The sequence below is a fragment of the Ahaetulla prasina genome, chromosome 2 (genome assembly GCF_028640845.1).
Source record: "Ahaetulla prasina isolate Xishuangbanna chromosome 2, ASM2864084v1, whole genome shotgun sequence".
Taxonomy (NCBI): domain Eukaryota; kingdom Metazoa; phylum Chordata; class Lepidosauria; order Squamata; family Colubridae; genus Ahaetulla; species Ahaetulla prasina.
The window spans coordinates 220,894,298-220,916,722 of record NC_080540.1 but is presented as its reverse complement, the minus strand read 5'-3'; the positions used below and the strand labels follow the sequence as shown (position 1 = coordinate 220,916,722).

The 22,425-nt window shown below is 36.2% G+C and overlaps 1 protein-coding gene across 11 annotated transcripts in view; it reads right to left on the bottom strand.

The window, feature by feature from the left end:
- Positions 1 to 22,425, bottom strand: part of BNC2 (basonuclin zinc finger protein 2) — a 481,370-nt gene that overhangs the window by 90,533 nt on the left and 368,412 nt on the right. Inside the window, exon 1 of one of the 11 annotated variants that reach the window (XM_058170833.1) lies at positions 16,800 to 17,142. The exons of the other annotated variants lie outside the window; for them this stretch is intronic. Within the exon in view, the coding sequence (XP_058026816.1) occupies positions 16,800 to 16,811 (12 nt within the window). The 5' untranslated portion in view covers positions 16,812 to 17,142. Of the gene's footprint in view, positions 1 to 16,799; positions 17,143 to 22,425 lie in introns of those variants that run through there. 11 annotated transcript variants of the gene reach the window in all.

Here is a 22,425-nt window from a genome sequence, read left to right as displayed (position 1 = left end):
CTTAAAAAAACTTTCCACTAATATAGCAGAACCCCTAAGCATAATCTTTGATAAAGCTTTCACGACCAGTTCCCTTTGGTCACTAGCCACAGTCATCCCTATCTTCAAAAAAGGAGACCCCAGCTTAGTTGAAAATTACAGACCAATCTCTCTGTGCTGCGTCACCTGCAAAGTTATGGAATCAATCATCAACCAATCCATTACCTTCCTCTTAGAAACAACCTACCTACTCTCTAATAAACAATTTGGTTTCAGGAAAAAATTATCATGTAACTTTATTTATTTATTTATTTATTTATTAAATTTGTATACCGCCCTTCTCCCGAAGGACTAAGGGCAGTTCACAGTCAATAAAATACAAAAATACATATAGCACAAGTTAAAAACAGTATAAAAAACTAATTCAATATATGGCCTAAAAGTTAGAATACAATTAAAAAAACCCATAAAAAACCCCAATTAAAACCCCAATTAAAACTACATTTAAGCTAGCCCTGCACGCTGGAACAAAAGCGTCTTCAGCTCGCGGCGAAAGGTCCGGAGGTCGGGGAGTTGACGAAGCCCTGGAGGTAGCTCATTCCAGAGGGCAGGAGCCCCCACAGAGAAGGCCCTCCCCCTGGGAGTCGCCAGCCGACATTGTTTGGCCGACGGTACCCGGAGGAGGCCCTCTCTGTGGGAGTGCACAGAGAGGGCCTCCTCCTTCTCCACTGTAAAAACATATGGACTACAAATCTTGATCAAGGCAAGACAATAGATGCAATCTACATAGACTTCTACTAAGCTTTTGACTCAGTAGTACATGATAAACTTCTCCTAAAACTAAAATCCTATGGCATTTCAGGACCCCTTCACAAATGGATATCTGCTTTTCTGTCTAACAGACAACAAGTGGTCAAAATTGGCAATGCTCTATCAAATCCTGTTCCTGTCAAGAGTGGTGTTCCTCAAGGCAGCGTTCTTGGACCGACACTCTTCATACTATACATAAATGATCTTTGTGACCATATCTCAAGTAATTGTGTTCTCTTTGCTGATGATGTCAAACTATTTAACACCACCGACAATACATCTACCATTCAAAAAGACCTTGATCATCTAACCGCTTGGTCTAAAACTTGGCAACTCCAAATCTCAACCAGCAAATGCTCAGTCTTACATATTGGAAAAAAGAACCCAAACACTAAGTACATACTTGATGGACATTACCTTACAGATGACCCCCACCCTGTTAAAGACCTTGGAGTTTTCATGTCAAATGATCTAAGTGCCAAAGCCCACTGCAACTACATAGCAAAAAAGGCTCTAAGAGTTGTAAACCTAATCTTGCATAGCTTCTTTTCCAAAAACACTACACTACTAACCAGAGCATATAAAACATTTGCTAGACCAATTCTAGAATACAGCTCGCCTGTTTGGAACCCTCACCACATCTCTGACATCAATACAATTGAACGTGTCCAGAAATATTTTACAAGAAGAGTTCTCCATTCCTCTGAAAACAACAAAATACCTTATCCCACCAGACTTGAAATCCTAGGCTTAGAATTCCATCGCCTTCGACAAGACCTAAGTTTAACTCATAGAATCATCTATTGTAATGTCCTTCCTGTTAAAGACTACTTCAGCTTTAATTGCAATAATACAAGAGCAACCAATAGATTTAAACTTAATGTTAACCGCTTTAATCTAGATTGCAGAAAATATGACTTCTGTAACAGAATCATCAGTGCTTGGAATACTTTACCTGACTCTGTGGTCTCTTCCCATAATCCCAAAAGCTTTAACCAAAAACTTTCTACTATTGACCTCACCCCATTCCTAAGAGGACCATAAGGGGCGTGCATAAGAGCACAAACGTGCCTACCGTTCCTGTCCTATTGTTTTTCTTTTCTTCTTCATATATATATATATGCTTATACCTCCTTATATTTCCTCATATATATGTTTATATACTATATAATCTTTTGTGTGATGCTTATATATATTGTTGTGACAAATAAATAAATAAAAATGCATTCTTTTTAGAGAGTTTTGAGGCCACTTGGAGGTTTATCTATGTCCTCAGGGTCACCTGAGTAGTGCAAATGGGTATGGAGCCTTCATGGAAAAAGCTGAAAGGACTGTGTTATAGACTGGAGATAGATGATGTCGTATCCCTCCCCCTCTGTTGAGAGAGGGGGTGTTCTAGTTTGACATAGAGGGCCTCTTTGACCCTTCTTTCAAGCCAGTGGTCTTCTCTGTCCAAAATGTGGACTTTGCTGTCTTTAAAGACATTTAGATGTAGTAATTATAGTGCTTTCAGGTTAAGCTAATATCAGTGGAAGTGGTGAGTAGGTGGTAAATAATATAGTATAACAGGAATTGCTAATATCGGAGTGTTTGCATTAGGACTCCTCTGTGTGTGCATATCACCCCCCCCAATTCCCTATGGTCAAAAGGGTTTTGTAAAGCAAGCTGTGGTTTTCCAAAATGCAGCCTAGCTTTCTGTCATGACCTTAACATTTAAGCAACTGCAAAGATGCTCAGGAATAATACCTTAATACATTTTATATATCCAATGGGCAAGCAGGTTTTCAGAGAAATGGAAATGTGTGGGTTGTCTTTTAAAAAGTCTTGGTGAACTCAATACAGCCTCTGGCCTTTTGTAACTACACGCTGTTCTACAAAGTCGCTTCTGAGTAATCTTACTCCTTCTTATTGCCAACCCAAAACACCTGTGTGTAGAAAAGCAGAGTTTTGTATCAGTTTTTGCATCTCTGCCAGGCAAGTACTACACTAGTTTATGGTGACCATAAATGGATTTCTAAAGTGGCTGGGTGCAAATGTTTGTATCGAAACAGCTTTTCTTTCTATCTTCCTTTATTCCATCTTTAAAAAACAAAAGAAGACAATAAAAATATTTTGCTTCCTGCTCACCCTTTCCCACTTAGTTTTCCATATATTTTTCCCCCTGGGGACAATCTATGACAATATCTTTTAAATCCCACCAACAACCCAATGAAATGAGCCTTTGGCCCGAGGCATTTGTTCATTATATAAATCAAATGAGCTCCAGAAATAGACACAGAGGGACTGGTAATGCCCAGTGAATTCTTAATGCTTGGCTAAAATGATTTGGGTGCATTGCATGCAGATGTCAGGTATTTAATAAAGAGCTCCATTGTTCAGGCCCTCCTCCTCCTCCTCCTCCTCCATTGCTCCCAGCACTCCTTCAGGAAGGGAGGAGGAAGGGAGAGACAGCCATTCCAGCTGGGCTTGGAACCTCGTTTGAGTCAGGAAAACCACAGCTCATAAGCAAAGAGGAAGCATAATGTTCTACAAGGACAAAACATTAGCAAAAATGTCACTCAGCCCCAGTTCCACATGTTGGCTGCCATGGCCTCTTCCTTCAAGCATGCCCGACTGATATAAATTCCATCTGCTCAGCAGCCAAGTGACAGAGAAGGAATAGCAGCATCTGGTCTCTATTGCTATCGGGTTTTTGTTCCATGTTAGACCTTAGCTAGAAACATATGAAGAGATGAAAATATTGGCAAGCAACTCAAAGGCTGCACTGGCACAAGAGAGGCTTTCTGATGCTTTTCACACTTCACTTTGGATTTTTACAGAGAAAAAGGCGGAGGAAAGTTGATAAACTCGGTTTTAGGAGCCAAGGCCTGGAGGTCCTTTGGTCTTTGAGTGCATGTTTGTATATTGTTGAAAACCAAACAGCAGAATTTCTTTTGAAAGGGAAACAAAAGTTAACAAAGAATGCAAGCCTACACTGAGTCCCATTTAATTCAATGGGTGTTATTTCTAGGCAAATGTGTACAGGATTGCACTTGGTGAGAATGTAACTCTATAACTAACTTTCCCCTCCCCCCCACTTAAATATCCATTGGTTTGGATCTGCTCCCAAAACACTTTATATTCTCTGGAAGAGCAGCTAAGAAATACCAGAAGAACAAACCTGATTAGTTCTTGATTAACCCTATGATGTCTAGCAACATGGTTAATTTGCTAAGTTAAGCAGAGAGAGATAAGGAGAAACACACATACACACACACACATATATAAAAATGTGGCTACTACAAATAATTGGATCCATGTAAAAAGAGAAAATTCTTTAATAGAGACAGTAAATAATGCAGATAGTTGAGAAGAAGCAGTTATAGAGTTGAATCTCTTCTCTTGTGATGCATGCAAAGACTACAATTACTGAAAGACTTGAAAGGCTCAAATAATTCATTTCTCCATATTTACATAAAATTATTTATATTAGAAACAAATGTAGCTTTTACTTATTTGTGTATTCTCCTGATGCTATTGGAGCATTAGAAAGTCATCTCATTTGGGAGATATGGCCACAAACAAACTGAGAGAAAATGAATGAACAGCAATTAAAATGATATCATAATTCACCCATACGCTCTCTAGAAGATGTGGAACAGTGAGAAAACATAGACAGTGAGTTGTTCCAGAGTACACATAAATTTATAATAAAGTCATAAGATGCTTAATTATTGATTCAGAGTTAAGAGAAGCTTTTATGTAACAAACAGAAAATCACCACCATGAACTTCCCATCATCCATGTTCTGTCATCCACTGTCCGTTAGTATGGACAATGATGTCCAGAAATGTCCGTATATAGCTTTCGAAACCAAACATCCTGTGTAAAAGAGATATAATAAAGCCTATATGCTACCAACAGACAATCCCGTGTCACTAAATACTTTGTATATTTATCCCTTTTCCACAGTTGGATCCATAGAAAATTAACAACAAAATAGGAGCTATGAAATGACGTACATGATTGTACATGAAACGATTGTACATGAATGCTTAAATGATACTGAAAACTTTTCTTTTCTTATAAAAATGCTTTGGGGTGACATACTATGCCATAATAGCAATTTTTTTAAAAGGAAAAGGTGTTTCCCGATTATGAAATGTCATTTAATAGTTATCTTTAAAATTTAAGTTTTAATGTCTACCAAGTTTCTTTGTGTCAGACACATAGAGTAGATAGAGATCCTTGTGTGTATGTGTATATCTGATCTCCTAACAACTAGAAATTATGGGGGGGCAGGAAATCCCCGGGATTGAATGTGAACAGTTTCATCTCAGAAAACCTGAGCATCTGTAATGGCAAGAAAACAAGATTGAAGCAATAAGCAGGTAGTTTATAACTTTCCCTTAAAAATCTGAATAAGGTTCAAATAAGTGATGCATTGGACTTCATTCAATGTGTGAGGTGGCTTGTGGGAGAAGCTCCTTCCATCTGTTCCCCATATGCTAACAGTGGTGCAAATTCTTAATGTAGTCCATGTGGGCTATGAGATACAGTCACTTGAATACTCTTGAAGAGCACTGCTGAATTAGAACACTGAGCAAATAGTCCACTGCCGTTATCAGCATTCTAACAATTAAGGAAAGATAAAAGAAGGAGCCACCTCTCCTATGAATAAAGTAGGTCTAAGTCCCAAAATGGCTCACCAATAGAAAATTTTCTATAGATTTTTATCTTTTAAGAAATCTATAGAAAATCCACTCAGTAGAAAGTAGACTTTTCTACTGGTCCTTGCAACTATATCTCTAACATATCTGAAATTAAACATACAATGGAGTGTACACATAGGTACTTATTATCCACTGGTAAACAGCAGCATCAATTAAGTCACAAAAAATAATGAATTATAAAATGACAGTATGATTATTGAAATGCAAACAATTTAAAGAATTCACATTCCAACAGTTAGCAGGATAATATACCCTCGTTAAGAGAAAGTGGAAATTGATATTATTGTATTTCTTCATATGAAACTGTATTTTTTTAATTATTTCTAGAAAGTTATACATTAGTTATCTGATTCTTTCCAGGATTAATTTAAGCCCCTGATTCCATCTTTCAGATAATGATTTCTTTCCTTCAAATATTTATCTCTGCATATTCCATTCAGTATTTGAAACCTTGCATCAGATTCTTTAAACATATTTAAACATATGAAGGAAAGTTGCTAGGAACAAGGTATTTTCTGTAGTGGATCTCACTTTGTGGAATGTTTTTCTAGATGAAACTCATCTTGGACACAATGTTCTTTTACCTGTTCAATTAAAATATGATTGTTCAGAGTATGGTTTTACTGTTCTATTTAAGATTGAATTCTTTGCAGGATAAATTGCATTGCAGATTGTTTTTGTATCTTGATATTTGATATTTGTATCTTGATTTTGATATTTTTGTATCTTGTAAGAGACCTTGAATTTACCTTGTAATAAAAAGCTAGGTAGATTTTAAAAGCAATACTGTAAATACATTAGTACCAAGTACTTTAGTACTAAGCACGTACTGTAGGTACTTTAAATGTCATGGAACTTGGGAAAAAATATCTAATATCTAAGTGAATGTTACCACGCTCATTTGGGAACCATTTTTATAGAAAGGAATTCTCCTTTCTATAAATTGTAGTTAATTTCAGTCATGAGCATGCCATTTATTGCTTGTTCAATTGATGGACTGAATGACACTTCTCCATGCTGACTACCAATTTATATACAATTTCCATTCAAAAGATTCTGGGCAGCTCATATAAAAAATATGTCCTCAACAACAAATTGTAACAAGTCCCCAAATTAAGAATGAAAATGAAATCCACAATAAAAATTGACTGAATCTAAAATGTTTTAAAACTGAAGTAACACTTAAGCCCCAAAAGGGGCATGTTAAAACCATGAAAATAATTGCTTTTCTGAAGGCAAGTAGTATATGTTCTATCCAAAACTGGGACAAAGATAGACTGTACCAAAGACTGAGAGCAGCCACAGAAAAGACTTGGTTCCTGTTTCTATTTATTTTAATCTAGTAAATACAAATCAAAAAGCACTCTGGCACCCACACAAAAAAATCCAAATAATGTTCACTTTCTGCTAACCATTTAATTATCCAAGCAAATCATTCTCTTCTACACAGGCGTGTATAATGTTTTATAAATATGTTATTTGGCCACCTTCAGTGCCAGCTTGATGAGTAGAAAGAAAGGATGAGAAGGAAGCCATTGTTTTAAGATTTAAATTCTTTTAATATTTCAATCCACAGGCCAAATATTCAATACATAAATAAAACATGTTCAATATTCTTCGTCTGAGAACATAAAAACTTTTTTTTTATTTAATCAACTAATTTGTATGTTGCTGACTATAACAAAATAGGCAATAAAATCTAAATCAAAAACATCAAAAATACCTTAAAAATGTTGACACAGCCTATTATGGTCTTCAAAACATATCTCCAGTGCCTCAGTGTCTGTCCATAATTTCATCTACCCGAATAATCAATTGAACTGCTATTTTTCTACCTATCTATCTATCCCAAGGGCTTGCATGCTGGTGCCCTTCAGATGCTGTTGACTGATTCTCTCACAAATCTTTGGTTATTCTAGCTGGAGCAGATAAACGCTGAAGTCCAAATTATTGGAAAAATTGCATGCCCCAATCTACTCAACATGCTTTTCTTACTATAAAATACAATAAGGATATAAACTTTATTATAATTCACAAGTCTTGAAACTACTTGGAAACCGCCTCCCCTCCCCCCCACTTTTCCTAAAATGCTAAGGTCAGGTAATGGTAAATGGCACTATCAAAGCTCTTTAGAAGGTGAGACAAACTTTGCTTTTAATTCCCACCGGGCAATCAGCAAAGCATCACAATCAATGTGGTGTATCATATAGTATTACATAAACTTAATTACGTTATATTATGGGCAATACAAACCACTGGGGTAACATCACTGAAATCAATAGAGCTAATGCCAGAAAGAACTCTATGAAGCTTATTGCTCATGCTGGTAGTCGATATGGTATTTCTTAAAAGGCAAAGAACTTTGTAAAGATGGGAGCTTTGCTTGTGTTCAGCTGCATGAGAGTTAAGAGTGGTACAAAGTCGGCTACCTACCTGTGAAATGTATCAATGTAATTTCCCATAAGTCAGGTCCTTGAAATAATACAGCTGCTGCAATGAGTGAATAACTGATGGTGCTTCTGTGAACTTCTCTAGCAGGCCAGAATATTGCTCTAGTGTGAATGACAAGTGATGGGCCAAATCGCAAGGGAGCTACCAATGAGTTATTAATGGTGACAGGTACACTACCTGGGAGACAGGTTGAGAGGGGAAGAAGATTATTTATAAGCGAATAGTTAACAGCTGTAGCTACTGCTAAGCATTACATGGATGCCACAAACGGTAGAATTCAAATTGTGGGTTATTCAAGCACGAACAACTGCCTGTCACCAAACTTGCAGCACTTCGCTACAAATTAAGGCGGGAGAGATGAGACGAGACTGGAGCGATGCCTCGATCACGAAGGCAGTGTCACATCCCAGAAGCGGAGATAAGAACAGAGGAAGGGGCAAGATAACTGCTAGGTGAATTATGATTCTTAATAATAACAATGAATTGGCAACAGCAGCCTTTTAATTTTTCCTCGGGGCTTTTCATAGAGGAACATATGCTGAATGGAGCTGACAAAAATAAATGAGGAGAAAAGCACAATAAAAGAGAAAAACAAGGAAATGTGTTCAGATAGGTTTTTGCTTAATAGGAGAAATAATAGATGGTAGTGGGAGAGATAATCTTTTTTTGCAGGTTGATAGTGGATTAATGAAATTCCAATTTGAAAAGGACTGATTTAAAAAAGAATTCCTCTGTTTTAAACACTATTGGTTCATATTCTATAGCACAAATAAAACCACATTAATGACTATATGTTCTCACTGAGGTAAACTAAAAGTATACGAAGGGAATAATACATTTGCAGAAACAAGAGAAAAGTGTGCCAAACCACCTACAAAAGCCATGCATTGTCATATTTTACTCACTTATCACCCCTCCCACAAGGAAATAGCTACAATCTGGAGTACACATTTTATTACTTCTATTGCCACTGAGATTGAGATTCTGAATCTTTTCTATAGGAATTTCTACTGAGTACTATGCCAATAAGTAATAAATTTCCACAAAGCCTATTTTATGCAAAACTGCACTTTTAAAGAAATAAATTAAGAGGGCTTTTTTTTTAAAAAAAATGGAGTTTATAGCATGTGATCTATGCTTTTATGATTAAGGTTTTTTTTTAAAAAAAAATCAAAGTTAGATAATTATTTAGCTACCAAATATTCCTGATTATGCCACAAATGGAGATGGGTTGGTATGGCTTTCATTATAACCAACTATTTTAAAATAATTAGGTTTCATGGATTTCAGTGGTGAATATTTAAGCATTTAATTTAAATCTAATTGGAACAAACGCAATTTAAAAACATAAATTGTGCTACAGTATGCCATCAATTTCTTTAAAGGTAGGTTTAAATATGAAACATTTCTGTATTAGATTTTTATTGCACCTTGAATTACTTTATAAGTAATTCAAGGCGGTGAATGTACATAATGCCCATACATAATATCCTTCACACTTTTCTTAAGTCTCTTGCATCATCATCATCATCATCATCATTATTTTATAAAACATAATTTACAATAGAATGGCTAACATACTGTTTTGTTACTTCTACTGATGGTTTGTTAAAAACTCACTGTATCAGATTAATGGCAATTAATACAAATCAGGCAGAATTGTCAGCATCACTGTAAAGTATTAGGCAGGCAAATTTGAGAACAATGAACCAGTTGCAATATTTTTACCAAAACAAATGCAAAATGATACAAAAAAGAAAACATAAGAACTTGCTTTACAACCAGCCTCAAATGCATGGAATACCCAAAGGGATATGGTAATGCTCTTTAAATTAGGTTCAAATAAAAAATAATACAAATCACACATACATCCAAAAGAAAAAAAAATCAGAACAAATATTGCTTACAAAATATCAAACCAAACAAACCCCAGACAAAATATCAAGATCTATTATGTGAAAATACAAATTTTTTAAAACAAACAACTGTTTGATTATTGTATAACCTTGTTAAGATTGTTAAAACCTCATTTTCTTCAAGATGGAGATATAGCTGGAAGGATAACATCCAGATATTAGCATTTGGTTTTTGTGTTGCCAGATCACTAATGGTTAATACAATAACACATGTGAGATAGCACATAGACATTCTTCTTGCCCTTGGTAAATTCTAGCATGATCAATGTTTTTGGCATTTAGGGTAATATACATCTGGCACACACATCTCTTGGCATCTGAGTTAACTTTGAATTTATCCAACATCATTTAACAAACTGGCTTTTTTTATTTCCAAAAGAAAGTTGTTCCAGCAGGACTTATTCCCACAACTATTGAAGCATGATACTATGTTCCACTTTACAGATTTAAAAAATTTAGAATGGGTAGCATGTTTGTTCTTTAACTGTTAGAGAAAGTCCATATGTTTCAGTTGCTTTTGTGGTCAGGAAATGCCATGGCAGAAGATAACATCTGTATCTATAGAAATTGTTTAAAACTTCCTTCATGCTCACAATCTTATAAGAATGAATGATCATTCTTAAGTTAGTTCTCTCATGGGTTCCCTGAAGCACAGAACTGCTTCTTCTTACCAATCATTCTTCACTTAGTTCAGTGATGCCAGGAGCAATTATCAATCATATCACTGTTGAGTGATGTCATGATCATCATCAAAAACCAAGCTAGCAGATCATCTTTATTTTCATCCATAGCAACAGTTTCCATACAGCAGTGGCATGCTGCTTTGGGGTAAACCTTTGATTTCTACAAGGACCAGCCATCCCTAAATTTTCGAGATATAACTTTAGAGAAAACTGGTGTTTTATCCCCAAAATAATTGCATTTGATCAAGAAATGCTGATAGTGTAGTATAGCCAAGGCATTATGTCTATTTTCCATTCTATTCCAATTAAGAATACCACCAAATGCTCAGAATGCTAATTTGGGGTCAAAATGTTTTGACCCCAATGTTTGAGACAATGTACTGACTACTGAAGATTTTTAAAGTACTTTTAAAAGTAGTTTCATCTAAGCCTAGTTTCAAGTAGAGATTTCCACATTCTTTAGGATTCAGTTTGTAGGTCTGTCCTGAACTCTGGATACTTAACAAAACATAACATAACATCAGAGTTGGAAGGGACCTTGGAGGCCTTCTAGTCCAACCCCCTGCCCAGGCAGGAAACCCTACACCATCTCAGTCAGATGGTTATCCAACATTTTCTTAAAAATTTCCAGTGTTGGAGCATTCACAACTTTTGAAGGCAAGTCGTTCCACTTATTAATTGTTCTGTCAGGAAATTTCTCCTTAGTTCTAAGTTGCTTCTCTCCTTGACCAGTTTCCACCCATTGCTTCTTGTTCTACCCTCAGGTGCTTTGGTGAACAGCCTGACTCCCTCTTCTTTGTGGCAGCCCCTAAGATATTGGAACACATGTCTCCCCTTATTTCTCCTGACTGAACCATAAAATGCCCAGTGTGATGTCCAGGCCCAAACAGGCTAGGACTGTTTCATTTATCTAATTTGCTTTTATAAGATAAACAAATACCATAACTATTTTGTTTTGCTCTCATTTTCAGCAGAAGAAAATCCTGTGAGGTGAAAGGATCCCACCTGTATGATGGAATCAGGCTTGCCAAATTTTGAGCTATGCTTTTTTATTAAATTTCAGACAGGGAAATGTTAGCAACTTGGTGTTGTTTTAGGACAATTTTTGTCCAAATTTAAAGTAATAATACTCCCATCTTTGAAATAGCAATGCCACAATTCTACACATGAATGAAATCAGGTGGTGTTTATTTTAGTTGTTCCCGTCAGCGGTCAAGAAAACAGCTTCTCTAAAATTCTAAAGCTCCAGAGATATGGAATGAAATCAGAGCTCTGTGGTGCACAGAACTAAAATAAGGGGAAATTCAATTTATTGCTTTACTGCTGGGAATTTTAAAAATGTGTCCAAGTTACCCTATTTTATCTATAGATTTGGTTTCCATTGGAAACAAATGCTTGTACCTTGTTTCTATCACACTGCAAAGGTAATCATCATTGGCTTGACTCTACATATGATATCCTTTCCTATCCAGTTCTGCATTCTGCCATCTGTAGCATTTTTTTTCTTGCTTTAAACAAATGGCAAGATGCTCACAGTTAGGAGGCATAGAAAATTATTATTATTGTACAGTTTTGATATCCAAATAGCCACTCTATGGGAAATAATTGACAAGTAATCAAAATAAATGTTCTCCCAATACTGGTTTATTGCTGGGATTTTAATCATTTTAATAATGTCACCTTAATCAGTTCTATAACTTCAAGTCTTTAAGTTTTTGTATAATTCATGGGTGGGTTTTTTTTGTTTGTTGTTTGTAGCCAATCCAAGACAAAGTTCAACAGTTTCCTGAGCGCCAGTCAGACTTTTCCCCCAATGGTTAATGGAAGGAGAAGCCTTGTTGTTAAGGATTCAAGGACACTGTTTTTAATAAGCTGATTTTATTTCAAGAACAAGATAAGCCACTAGTAAAGAAATCAGCAATTGTCAAGCATTAAATGCAAGTCATGTTTATAGTAAAAGCACAGCTCAAATTATCTATTTCTCTCTCTCACCCATGCAACACAATAGGTTGAAAATGTCTTGCTTTTGGGTGGAAGGAGCAGTTGACATCTCTGTAATGCAGTGTAACACATTAGTTTCATCCCAGAACATCTGCTTCTTCCTTGCCTCATCTAGTCTTTACACTACCTCTCTTTCTATTTACTTCTTTCTTTACTCCCTTCTTCATGGAAGAGCTAGAACCAGTCAAACCGCTGTTACACGAACTGCACTGGTTGCCAGTCTGCTTCCAGGTGTTGATGATCAACAGTGATCACAAAAATATTTTAACACAAATTTGTATGTATAAAAAGTTGCTTCACTCTTATTTTGAACATTCAACAATAGCAAAGACAAATCCCAGGGGGAAAAAAATACTGTCTCAAGATTGGTCTATGGAAATGATTAGAAGATGAATAAAAAGACTAGAGGAAAACCTTTAAAGATCATTATGGCAGGAGCCCAGATCTCCTGGGTTTTCCCCAGCTTACCAAGTTGGTGAAGAGCAATGGAGTAAAACAAAATGCATGACCACAGAGAATGCAAATTCTAGCATTTGACATGGTGTTGGTGGAAAAGTAGTATCATCATTGTATAGTAGCATACATTGTACACTATGGTATCTTTACTGTAGTTCAAAGCTATAAATGTATAGCATCTGGGCTGACTGGTATATCTACAGGGAAAAATCTAATAAATCTGCTATCTACATATAGAAGTTATGAAGGAGAAGAATCTGGCAGAAAACCATGTGTGGTGTACAACAACAAGGGTGGGAGTTGTTTCTTTTGTTGAAAGCTATAATAAAAACCCTCTTTCTTTGAAGAAGAGTTGTGCTATTTGGGGCAAGGAATTCTTTTTTATTATTATTTTTTTTTTTTTAATTTTCTTTTAAGACAAAACAAACATAAAAACATTTTCAATCCCAATATTGTGTATCGGCGGGGTGATTACAAATCTCTTGTGCCTTCATAATTTACAAATATCCTTAATTTATCTAAATTTATTTCATCATCATCTTGTATCCAGAACTTTAAATTAACCAATGGCTATAACCTTTATTTTTCTCATTCCATATGCATATCCTCTAATGAATATTTTATCTGGTAACATCATCAATTCTATCATTCTATGCCATTCATTTAATATTTTAATTAATAATATTTTTTCTCCAATCTTTGTTAACATATCTTCCCTTCTAGCCATTGATAAAATATATCCCATATCTTATAGTATTGCTTTTCTTCCTGTTCTCTTATTTCAAATGTCAGTTTACTCATTTCAACACATTCCATTATTTTCCTAATTATTTCATTTTGCAAAGGTATTTTCTCACTTTTCCAATTTTTGGCAAACACTATTCTAGCTGCTGTTACAATATTTACCATCAAATATCTCACTTCTCTATTATAAATTTCTGGTATGATCCCAAGTAGAAAAACTTCTGGTTTAAAATCTATGTGCCCTTTAATCATTTTTTCCAACCATGTGTGTATTTTAGTCCAATATCTTTTAGCTTCCACGCATGTCCACTACATGTGGTAATACAATCCAGGTGACTGATGACATTTCCAACATTTTTCGGATTTATCCTTGAAAATTCTAGCAATTCTTGTTGGGGTAAATGCCATCTATAAAACATCTTATACAAATTCTCTTCATAAGCTGTAGACATTGTCATTTTATAATTATGTGCCCATAATTTTTGCCATGTCTCTAAGTCAATCCCAGGCCCAAAATTCTTCCCCCAAAGCAATCATTGTTTCCTTGACTTGTTCTTCTTCTAGTTTAATCTCTAAAAGATATCCATACAACTTTGTAATTAATTTGTCATCAGTCCCTGTTAAAATTTTATAAAAGCTAGTCAAGTTATTATAAAAACCTTCTGTCTTGGAATCTTTTCATATCTAGAACGTATTTGCAAGTAAGAAAACCAATTCATCTTTATATCTTCACTTTCTAATTCCTGCATTGTTTTAAGTTCTCCCTTCTCATTTAACAATTCTTTATATCTAACAATTTGTTCCTTTCTAAATGTAATTGCATATGAAAAAGCCTCAATAGTTGATACCCATACTGGAATTTTTAAAAAATGGCTTTTCTTAATTCTCTTCCAGTTTGATAACAAAGCCTCTCTAACGGGGCAAGGAATTCTGTAGGGAAAGTTTTATACTACAGGAGCTGCAGAAGGCTGAAAAGTGGCATGCAAATAGAAGAATGGTCTGGGCTGTTGAAAGTCAACTCAGCTGTAGGCAAAAGTCCAGGCTGGATCTCTTGCTGCTACCTTTACATTAGAAAAGATATTGGGTCCAGCATGGCCTCCATCCTTTCAGTTTGACCATTGAGAGACAGATAATAAACCCTATACCAACACTTACCTCAAAAGGAAGAAAATGAATATGCTTGAATTAGGAATGCCTTTTCTTGGATCACTGCAGAACAAATTGATGATCAACCGTGATCACAAATATATATATATATATTAAATTTCACTGTTGAACATTCAGCAATAGCAAAGACAAATCCCAGGAAAAAACAACAACATACTGTCTCAAGGTCAGCTATAGAAGTGCTTAGAAGGTAAGTTATAAAAAAAATCTAGCGAAAGAAGAAAAAACAGGGAAAGAAATGCACTTAACCCAATTCACATATCTATCTGACTGATTGTTTAACTGTAATTTACCTCTGTAACATATAAACTTCATCACAGAACTATCAGAATGTTTCCATTCACTAAGAACAAACAAACAAACAAAAAAGAAGCCACAAAATAATTATAAAACACATGGCACACACCACAATTGTGTTTATTTTATGACAGTTAACTTTATTTACAGTGTAATCTGGTAAGAATTAATTCTCAAAGCACTATATACAATTTGTGCCCAGGTTTTTTCCTCCTCCTAAAACCACACACTAGAACTATGTTGTCAACCTGCATAAATAAACTATCTTAAGTAGAAATCTCTGGTTTTCTACAGACAAAACGCAATACTTTTTTAAAAAACAGATTATTATGCATTCTTGAGTGACAAAAGCTACACATTGTAACAGCAGTAAAAGCCAGACTGGTTTTCAAACCATGGCCAAGATTTGGTAGACATATAAAATATTAAAAAATGCTTTCCTCTGCCTGTGCTTTACTCTAGTAAGTTGCTCAAGAATCGCTGAAGCTTGAAAGCTTTGTACAAATCTTTTCTTTTTTCTTTCTCACAAAAGTTATTAGTATAGTAAAATCTTTTCAGCAGCATTTGGAAGAAAGTGAAAATTCATGCGAGGAACTGGTTCAACTGCATTAAATGTTATTAAGTTGGCTCAATATTCGAGATCGATGCATTAAGCATTGAATAGGACCAAGTTGAAGTAACAGGGCTGGGCCCCAAGGGACTTTCAAGGACCAGGATGGAAGAGATCCTGTTGTGTCTTGTCCGCTCTCACCGCAGCCGGGGTCTGCTTATCTGCTCCCGAACACGGAGGAATGTATGCCTCCCGGCCCCAGTCCTGGCTCCATGCCCAGACAAGCTGCAGAGGAGGGGGCACCTCCCGGTCCCAGCCCTGGCTCCATGCCCAAGCAGGCTGCAGAGGAGGGAGCATCCCCCGGCCCCAGCCCTGGCTCCATGCCCAGGCAAACGGAGCAGCTAGACCCCTCCCCCTCCTCCACAGCATGTGAGCCTGAGGAAAGTTTACTTCCAACAGCTGATTGGAGTGACCCTCGCATCAGAAGACTGGATAGGCGGAGGCAACAGAAGGAAGGGAGGGGCAGGCCTTAATGAGTGCTGAGTCATGGAGCCACACCCCATGGCCTATATAAAGGATCTGCTTTCTGGCAGTCTCTGAGTCAGGCAAAGTCGAACTTATCTTGCTGAAGTCACTTACTGGTCTCCTGCCTGCTCTGAGGACTTTGCTGGGACTTTGGGCAGAGCTGCAGAGGCAAGCCTGATTCGGATTTCCCTGACCCGGCCGTCAGCGGAGGAGTGGGACACGACAGATCCTCTGAAGTCTGGCCCACAGAAGTATCTCATTTCCCTTAACCCCTGTTCTCCTCTCCATCCATGAAATATACATGCAAAGCTAGAAGGTGTGCACAATGTATTGAGGGTTGTTTTTTTCCCTGCTGATGTTAAATCTTGAATTGCATTTACAAGAAACAGAAATAATACTGTAAATGTCCCTTTGGTTCTTGCAAGACAGAGATGACCCACTTTGTTAATTACTTTGTTAATTATTTGGTTTTCAGAGTGGACAACTTGTACAGATAGTCCTTGCTTACCAATTGTCTCATGCAGTGACCGTTTGAAGTTATGATGGCGCTGTTTCTCAGTCACATGATCGCCATTACAGGTAGTACAGGTAGTTTCCTGTGATTGATCAGTTGTTTTTTCTTTTCTTTCCCACTTGTAAAGGAGAAAGATGGAAGAGGAAGGGATTACAAGAGAGGAATTAGGCACACAATGGGAAATACACAAGGATGTTTGTGTCAGTGAATTGCTTTTGATGTGTATTCCACATTTTTTGCTCTCTTGCTCTCTTGTAATCTCCAATGAGTGCAAATGCAAACATTATTTCATTTCTTATTATTTATCCAGCAACAGGGAGAGCATTTCAAAGTATGAAACTTTTTCAGGTTTCACTCTAGCTATCCCAGAATTGGGGGGAGAATTCCAAAGCGGGGGATAGGGGGGTGGACAAAAGGAAAATAAAATCACGATCACTTTATTTCCCATTTAACAACCACTTAAATGAGCAACAGAGTTGCCAGTCAATTGTGGTAGCATAAACGAGCACTATCTGTACTTTTTGTTAATGAATTTTCCTAAGATCTGCCAAAGCTCCTGATATAGTGATATTTTGTATTCAAATACATTGTATTCCAACATAAAATCATGGTTAAGAGATTTTCAGTCTATGGGAATTGAGGAATTAGGTTCTAGAGACTATAGTTTTTCCTCTTTTTCCACAAGCACTTTCCCCCCCAAATGGCCTGCAAAACATGTTTAACCATTTTTCTCCTTTGGTCCAGTGGTGGGTTTCAAATTTTTTTATTACTGGTTCTGTGGGTGTGGCTTGGTGGGCGTGGCAGGGGAAGGATATTGTAAAAGTTCCATTCCCACCCCACTCCAGGGGAAGGATACTGTAAAATCTCCATTCCCTCCCCAATCCAGGGGAAGGTTACTGCAAAATCCCCATTTGCTCCCATTCAGCTGGGTCTCTGGAGGCAGAGAATAGATGGGGGTGGGGCCAGTCAGAATTTTTACTACCGGTTCTCCAAACTATTCAAAATTTCTGCTAACGGTTCTCCAGAACTGGTCAGAACCTGCTGAAACCCACCTCTGCTTTGGTCCAAATGAATCTTGCTGGCTGAGCCTGATCTGATATGGCTTCTGTACTTTCGGATGTGTATTAATTTGCAGCTAAATAGAGATTTTCTGAACGGCAGGATAAGAAAATTCTATTTGGTAAGTGAACATTCTTTCTGGATTATAAAGAAAGAAATTTAAAAAAAATATTTTTTAAAATATTTCTTTTTAATCATGCCTATGTTATATGTGTGTGTGTATATATATATGTTTTCCTCACTTTAAGCAAATTTGCTTTTTGCAAATTTACTATTTAGTGATTGATCATTTCCCTCTAAGAATTCATTTTATGCTAAAAAAAAAATCACTAGCATGTAATTTGTGTCAGAGTAGTCAATACAGTGAAGTCCTGGAAAGATGCCAACCTTATTCCTGCCAAAATTATTTGAACCTTTTCCAGCCAAAACTCCTTTCTGTCTTCACTCACATATTTGTCATTGTGCTGTATAGTTCTATTTTTGCTAGAGAACAAGGAAGAAGCCTCTTCAAAGAATGTAGTAATCCTACACTCGGGCGTCCGCTGGGTAATGACATAGAGTCAGCTAATTCTTCCACAATGGCAGCCAGACAATCTTTGTGATCTCCAGGCTTAAAACAGACCACTATGAGAAGACCTCAGGAAAACAGTCCTTCTAAGGACTTAGCATATAGAAGTGTTGCACCAACCATCCAAATAATTCAAAACAACATAGAAGGAAAAGTACCTTAAGCTACATAAATAAATCTACTTTTACTTCTCAACTCTCACTTACTTCATACTTGGAACTTATTTGACTGCTTCTATCAGATCAAAATGGCCATCAACATCTTGTTCACTCTCGTGTCCAAAATGATGAGGACAAGGACCATGAAACCAAGGCAAACATATTATGTCATGACAAAGTTATGACTTAGGATGAGCTTCCTCAAGCCTAATATGCACAATATAACGAAGAATACTGATAAGAATTCATAGTGCTATGAATGTCATAGCGCTGTAAAATCCATAGTGCTCTGAAGCATTCTGCCTCTTAATCTTCTATGATAACTACATGTTAGAAATCCAGGTCCAAAAAAAGATGAAAAAAAAATGCTACATGAAACATAAGACAAGGAAGACAATGTGTTTGAGTAACATAGTACTTCAAAATAAGTACTAAAATTTATGAGCATGTATGCCAATGCATTGGGGGTACAAAATTTGGCACTACATTCCTCCCTTTTTTTTAACTGATTCAGCTCTCACTTTATGCTTTCTCTCTCATACACACATACATTCCCATCTTTTCTACAACATGTAGAGGTTCTATACATTTTTAAAAAATAAAAATTAGGAAAGAGGAAAGAACCTTGTAATTTTAGAATTTGGCAACTATTTACTGTATACCAAAAATGTAATTTATCAGGCCCAATGACCCTTCAGATGTATACAGGGCGAATACTATTGATTTAAATCTTACAACACAAAATAATTTTAATTACTCTATAGTATGAGCACCTAAGCTTTCCATACATTCAGAATACAAGTGTTTCATTTCCTACTAGTCTTCCGAGATGTACTATTCAGTCTGCTTTGAAAATGACAATAAGTGTTAATGACAGTTACTCCTTCTAATAAGAGACATTCGCACGTCACTATTTTTTCTTATTATTACACAAGACAGGGACTAGCATCTCACAGAAAGATTATTGCTGGAAGGAAAATGACCCCCCTCCCACCCCTTAGACATCAAGGAAAAGTCAATCAATGGATGCTAGAGAGATAGCAAAAGAGATTCTCTTAAGGCCCTTAGTAAGGGGATCTATATAGTCCAAGATTTCATAATTATCTAAAGACAGAACCAGTGACATGCTAAAATAAAATAAATTAAATTAGTTCCTAACTTCAAGAATTTATAAAAGAAAAACAAATCAAGAAAAGCTTGTCTATCCAAATAGTCTGACCAAAAACACCCTCACTAGGTCATGTAAGTATAAAAGTTGAGAAATCACATGAGTTACAAAATGATCGTTTCACGTATATTTCTGCACTGGACTTCATGTTTAAAACATTCCAATGAAAATGGTTCATACTGGCTTTAAGGGGATTCAGATTTCCTTAGAACACATCCAGATAAAGAGTTTGCATAATATATTTCAGTCAGAACTGAATTAGATAAGAAGCGAAATGTCTTCAAGGAAAAACGAAGTCCAGTTTTGAAAAAGCACCTTTGGGTCTATTTTGCTTATATTATAAATTTAATTTCTATGTGCTAATCATATCAAAAGAGCCTGATAAGTTTTTCTTTTTTGTTTGTAAATCTATTCCTATATACCAAATCTTAGAAAAGGTAGCAAATAAAAAGTTAACTTGGTAACTTTTGGTAAATTCCTTTTATTTTATAAAAATAGTATCACAAACCTGTACCAATATTATTATTTTTTTGGTTTACTTCATAATTGGGATGGGTTATCTATTCAAATACAATGGACCCTTCCATTTTTAACTCTGGGCCCACAGTAAAACCACTTTCTAAAATTCTAAACATGGAATTATTTTAAAATTAAATTATACATCTATGCCCAGCCAGGATCCCAATAGCTGAGTAATATTGTTTTAAAAATGGCACAGGTGAGGGGGGGAAAAAAAGGAAACACATATATTTTTGGCTTAAATATAGATTTCAATAACAGGTTTTGCCCCAATAATTGGACTTTATGCTTTAGCAGTTAAAAAATACCTGAGCAGGCATTTTTGCCTCATAAATTTAAAGCACATCAATGGATTGCAAGAATATTAAGGAAAAAAATTATTAAAGGCCATGCAAGATTGAATTCAGCCCAACCCTACTTAGGGCTTTTATAATGAGCAACACTGTTTTCAGTATATATCAAGAATATTTCCAGTCATGCATGTACATTGCTATATTTTTTCAGTTTTTCAAAATTCTTCAGCCTTAAAAGTCAACCCTCTGCCTTGTATCAAATATGCTACCAAAGATATTCTCAAAAAGATGCAGAAATGGGAAATCAAAGGATTATTACAGTGTAATTAAAACTTTTTTCTCCACAGAGATTTTGTATGGGGGGCATAGCAGAGCATTATGGTGTGCCTAAACAATGCATGCTACTCTGTGTTTTGTTGTTTGAGATGAAGATCCAAGACAAAGGCATAGTTGGGTTTTTGGAGTGGATTGGAGGGTGGGTGCAGTGTCAGCTTTTTCTTAGAACTATCGATGTGCCAGGAAAAGGTTCATTATTTTATAAGAACTTGTGCTATAGTCTAAATCGCCAAAGAGAGCATAACAGCAAGAGCTGGTATTTATAATCCGAATACCCTGGACTTCTGTATATGAAAGCTCTTTAAATTTCCATTTTGGAAAAGATCACCCAATCTCTCTTTTATTTTGCAACTTTTCCAAATCCACGTTAAAAGGAAGGTTTCCCCTCTCCAGTCATGTTTGACTCTAGGGGGGCATGCTCTTCTCCATTTCTTAAGGGAGGGAGCCAGAATTGTCTGAAGACACTTCTGTGATCATGTGGCCAGCATGACCATATGCCGAGGAACACGGAACTCTGTTACCTTCCCACCAAAGAGATATCTATTTCTCTACTTGCATTTGCTTACGTTCGAACTGGTAGGTGGTCAGGAGCTGGGGCAAGTAACTGGAGCTTACCCCGTAATGCAGTGCTCAAGTCTCGAATCCAGTCTGTGAGCATTGCAAGCTCAGTGTCTTTAACAGCTGAGACATCAAGGAATATATAAAATCATTGTAACTTCTTTTGGGAGCACAATCCCACCTGAGTGTAAAACTTATTGGGAATTAAAATTACGTAATTGTAATTCCCATAATTACAATCAATTATTACAAAACTTTTCTGGCAGACCAGATTTCAGAATAGTCTAAGTTGTGCTTGGATCATTTGACCCAGTCACCCACTATTGTGTATTCTGATTAGCAATAACTATCTATTATTTCAGACAGGGATCTTCCCCATTGGAAGATTTGTGTAATTTGAATCAACGTTGACATCTGGCAACTGCCTAAACAAGTCCCTGCAGTTTTCTTGGAAAGACTTCAGAAGTGTACAAGTTTGCCATTTCCTTCTTTCTACATCTGAGAGAAAGGGACTGGAACAAAGTCACACAGCTGCCTTTGTGTCTAAAGCGGGACTAGAACTCACAGTCTCCCAGTTTCTAACCTGGTACCTTAACCACTATACTACAATAGGTTTCATTAGAATATATCTCAGAGTAATACAAAGAAGAGACTCTACACTGACCTTATTCCTTCGTTGGTGAATGGAATTTTGTATAAAGAAGCAACGTAAAGTTATTTATTAATTAAATCTGTATGCTACCCATCTCACTATTGAAGCAACTCTAGGTGGCTGTGTTTCTGTTTTATTAGCTTTTGTTTAAATTTAAGAAAATGTTGTGTATGTGTAAACCTAGTTTTACTAAAATTTAAAGCTCTGCCAATGCTCAAACAACTGAGGATTTTGGGTCTTGCTTAATTGAATGAAAAAATAAGCCGATGATAAGTAAGTATAATAAATGAAGTTTGGTGTATGATTTAT